General features: G+C 39.2%; 1 protein-coding gene across 1 annotated transcript; it reads left to right on the top strand.

Annotated features, from left to right (window-relative positions):
- Positions 1–623: 623 nt before the first annotated feature.
- Positions 624–4,147, top strand: LOC110771413 (uncharacterized). The gene is made up of 3 exons (XM_021975711.2): positions 624–1,289; positions 2,415–2,501; positions 2,608–4,147. The coding sequence occupies exons 1-3, from the start codon at positions 978–980 to the stop codon at positions 3,874–3,876; spliced, it is 1,668 nt and encodes a 555-aa protein (XP_021831403.1). The 5' UTR covers positions 624–977; the 3' UTR covers positions 3,877–4,147.
- Positions 4,148–5,006: the final 859 nt, after the last annotated feature.

The raw sequence follows: 5,006 nt of genomic DNA, 5'->3' as shown, positions 1-5,006 counted from the left end.
AAGATTATCACTACTGACATAGTAGGCACATAGCTTTCAATTAATTCCCATTGAATTTTTTGGAGGTTACACAAATGATGTTTGTGGTAGACAACTTGATAGGCGCCTATATACGAGATCCTATGTTTGAATTTTTCATTTTTGAATATCGCTTGTATAAAAATACAAAGAAGTACTATCATATCATTTAAAATCTAAAGATATAACCACCGTTGTCATTTGAAAATAACCTCTATGTGATTATATTGATTTTTAAAAAAAGAGCCAGTTTTCACCAACAAACTCTGAGGGGGTGTATTCAATTAAGATTTTAAAAAAGTTAAATGGACTTTTCATTTTTGTAAGATGGTACTCAATAGGCATGTTCTAGCCCAATTATGCCAGTAGGACTTCACTATCAATTGCAGCCCATATTTTTATCTCCCTTCAAATGCCCAACAAAGGCCTGCATCGCCCAACCGGATCAACGACACTCCATTTGAAGCCGTAATTGGGCCACATGTCCAAGTGTAACCGAAGCTCAATATATATTCCTATTTCCGAAACACACCTTCAAAAAAAGTAAAATTCCACCGATATCCCTAACCCCCTCATCGGGCTAGGTTAAACGACTTTGAAGTCTAAGTCACTTCACACACTCAGTTTATCTCTCATCTTTCTCTCTCTCTCGCTCTCCGCCAAAATCGACGATCCAATTCTTTTTTTTTGGCCAGAACAAATCGACGACCCATTTCAAAACCCTAATATTTATATATCGCCCGCACAGAACCCTATGCCCTTTTCCCACCTTTCTACTTAGACGGAAATTTTTCAGTGTAGTAATTTCCAGGAAATCCAAGACTTGCCCATTTTTCTTTGCCTCAAGCATTAGCTTCCCATATGATCTGTTCATACCTCATGCGTCGAATTTTTCAGTTGAAGAAAGCGTTTGAGATTTCCTTCAGACCCTAGTCTGTGAATTTGAATTTCTGTTTGCGATGAATTCGGGTCCTATCGACATAAGCTCCGACGAAGAATCGGGCCGGAACGAGAAGGAAGACGAGGAAATATACGATTGGATATCGGAACTTATGGACAGCATCGACAACCAAAACGATGACGATTCCGATGATGTTGTGGTGATTGGTGAGGTCAACATCAAGCCCAAGGCCAAGTCTTCAAAACCGACGGCGACAGATGTGGACGACGATTGCGTTGTCTTGGATGGTGACCCGGATAAGCCGGTTTCGGTAGTGGACGATTCGGGTAGCAACTCCGACGAGTTGCTTGTAGTAGGGGAGAAGGGACAGGTATAAAATCAACCGGCTTAATCTTTTAAATGAGAATTTTTAGTGTGTAATGTTTGTTTTTTCCTTGGATGGATTTATATTGGTTGGTTTGTTACTCAAAAGTGGAAGTTAGAGAAAGAAGAATAAATGTTGGACCTTGTTTTTAATTTTGATTAGAGGAGTTATAAGATATTAATTTAACTGAAGGGTAACTGTTGCATTAGGCTGTAAAATAAGCCTTGTAGTTTAATCATTCTTCTACTTGAGCTGAACTATGTTTCGTTTCCTCCTTGTTTTTGCTTTAATTGGTTGCCATGAAGTTATTGCAGACTGATAAGAAAGCAGAACTCTTTCCCAAATTAGATGTTATTGGCATATGCAGAAAGAGGAATAATCTAAGACTCATTTCCCCCTTTTTCTTGTTTACTTTTTCAGTAAGGAAAGATTTTTTATGGATACATCAGCATGAATTAGACATAATTTGATGACTTTGGTCCAATTCTCTGTGAAGCACAACTTTGGTAGTAATTGATGATGTTGTTTTCTGTAATTTTCTGGGGTTTTGTGGTGCGGCAAGGCATCTTGTTGACAGAATAGACACAATGTTTCACAGTGGTGCACAAATCAAGTTGTTAGTTACAATGGAGATGCGTAGTTCTGCCCCACGGTACTGGTTTAGATCTAGAAGGTATGAATAACAGTCACAACCTGATTTGGGGTCCATGGGAGATCTCATATCAAGGGAGGTTTTGTTATTCCTTCCTAAATATCAGTTTCTGTGGTATTTTCTTCAGAAACAGTAGAACTTGGTTATCGTGTTCTTGTTGTTTCACAATGAACAACCCTTTTTATTGTGTTTGATGACCTTGATATTGAAATTCCGAAGGTTTGAAGAAGTTTCCCTTTGATCATGGAAATTTTTAATTTTTAATTATTCCAGATTAGCTTGTCTTTGGTGGCATATGTTTGTTTGGCCACTTAGTCTTTGATAGTCCCTTATCATATTTAAGTTAGACTTATTTTTCAAATGTTGGATCCTAGTAGCAGTTAGTGTCGAATCCAATGTTATTTTGAATTGTTTGGAAAGATGTAGGCTCCCTTTTTGTATTTTTCATCTTTAATTGACATTATTTAATTTGGTTGCAGATAGCATGCAGAGACTACCCTCATCCACGGCATCTTTGTGCCAAGTTTCCTTTCAAAACTACCCTGCATGAGACGCACTGTGACCTTGTAAGTTGACTTATGCAAGCCATGGCTTATATAATTTCAAAGCATATCCTACTTTGTCTAAGGTTGAAGGTTTACTGCTCTGATTTCTATTTTTGCTTACATGCAGTGTCACTGTTATGTTTGTGACTCTCTGGCACCCTGTGTACATTGGGGCACTGGAGTCTCCAACATTGGCCATTGTCATGCCACTGATAAAGAAGAGACGTGGAAAATGTTAAGGAAGAATTCGAAGATAGTGAAAAGTGCTCAATTACCAGCTCCAAAATTGCCTGCAGCTTTGCCTAAACTTAGTCAAGGTCCACCACTTAATATTATTCGGTTGGCACCTAGTTCTATATCACAGAATCAGCTCTCTAGGCCAACTACGATCCGTGCTTGCTCCTCAGCCAGTCGCACTATGCCTAGCGTCAGAAACCCGGGTAGAATCCACCAATCAGAATTTATTTTGTCTAAGAACCGAGCCCATCCATATTCAGTTTCGAAGCAGTCAGTTGGTGCACGCAATAATGTTGGGAGGAACAGAGGTCATAATATTGGTAATTTAGGCCCACAATTTGTCTCTTCTCATCCAATGTTCAAAAGAGTAGGAGCTGTTGGCGGCACCTTGCCAGTAAACCGAACCACATTTGGTTCAGCAAATAACAGTAGTTGTACCAGTCCATCTCAATATGGCAGAAATTCCACTCCCACGGCAGCACCAAGTGACAGAAATCACTTCAGGTGGCAGAATGTTCCTTCTACCGTGCATCAGAACTCCCCCCAGCCCATGGCCACATTCGTTGGAAATACAGTGCCTTCCCAACCCCAAACATGTAGTCCTATGGCGGCCACTATTTTTGATTCAGTTTTGAGCTCAAATTTTCCTGATCAAGGCAATCATAGGCAAAATGATGACCAATATATCTCCCAGTATGGGAATCAAAGTCAGGATGCCAATCCAGGTGGATATCAGTACGGGAATCAAAGTCAGAATTCAAGCCAAAATATCTTTTTGCAAGATAATCTGTGTGCAAGTGTCGCAGATATGGGGTTTTCAGATTGTAACTATAGTTGGGTGGACAATTCCTGTCAAAGCATTCAGCATCCTCCAATTCAGCAGCCTCCTTTTCAGCCGCCGCCAGTTGAAACTTCTCAAATTCAAAGCACCGAGCCTATATATGTGCCATCTCTCGTGAAGGAGCAGTCTAATGAAATTGCTAATGTGAGTTTGGACAGTCAATTTACCTGGCTACTGGAAAACCAGTCTGTTCCAGCAGTAACAAGTGATTCTGTGCCATCTCATCTAAATGCCTTGTCTCCTGAGCCTACTTTTATAGAACCAGGAATGCTTATGTTTGATTTTGAAACCTCTTGGAATGGTCTCACACAGGTGTAGTCTCGACCATCTCTATCCGTGCTTCCCTAAAGACCTGAAGCTTGCATGGGTATAGCAAGCCTTGCTTGTGCTTTCAAATTGAAAGAAGCTATTTAACACAATTTGTGTTTCAGCAAAATGATTATCTGCAGGCTTATGGGTGTAATGAGCTTTGGTCGTGTATAGTCTTATGAAGTCTGAGTGTACAGAGGTATTGTTAGGTGAGATGCTGTATAGAGGCTGGTTGTTTTTCACAATCTTCTCTTATTTTATGAATTCCTTATGGTTAAAATTATGGTGTACATCAGTCCTGCACATTGCTCTTCTAGCAGTTCGGTTTCAAGTAGCTTCATGCTTGGTCATGTTGCCTGTGTAGTTTTGGTTCTTCTGGTGGCACAAATGTATGTTGATATGTGGTCATAAATTATGGTCATTCAATATAGTTGGTTCCCGATTGATTAACCTAAACAAGTTTGACATTGGTTGTTAATATCTATTACAGCAGACTACCAGCAGTAAAAGAATTCAAAGGTTATCAAACAACATCTGCTCCATAAATGTCGGCAGGAGATGACGTGTGAACTTAGCTTTCTCATCGAAATCTTATGTGGTGAAGAGCAAGTTCTATTATTATTTTTTCCTAACAAAACATGTCGGCATATCTAGTATTAGAAACCCAATGAAAATGACGAGTTTATTTCTTTTTGGGTCTAACAAAAAGTCATTATTGGACGAGGATGGTAGCTCAAGTAGTTAAAGGTATTTACTTTTATACCCAATATTTTAGGTTTGTTTTTCTCTTCCCCAATGTCAATTGTATAGTAAGAAAAACCAAAAAAAGTTACTTGGGTTTGTAGCAATGAAGTTGCACATATAGCCCATGGGTAAAGGTTATGACTTCAATTGCGGAGCCAAAGGCCCAAAACAAAACCTACACTAAAATATATCTAATCCAAATGACATAAAAAGCCTATAGGAAAATATAAACTCAGCACAGCAAATCCATTCGCAAATTTTGCTCTGCGTAAGGTTCTGCCATCTGCATATCCCAGCTTCTGCGTAGGTTCTAGCAACTTAAAAATCCATGTCGTCTAAAGCCAAATGTCGTCTAATAAAGTTGTTGATCCCATCATGAGATTTTATGCATTTGC

This window comes from Prunus avium, chromosome 8 (genome assembly GCF_965620075.1).
Source record: "Prunus avium chromosome 8, drPruAviu1.hap1.1, whole genome shotgun sequence".
NCBI classification, from domain to species: Eukaryota; Viridiplantae; Streptophyta; class Magnoliopsida; order Rosales; family Rosaceae; genus Prunus; species Prunus avium.
This window is presented reverse-complemented; position numbering and strand designations above follow the sequence as displayed.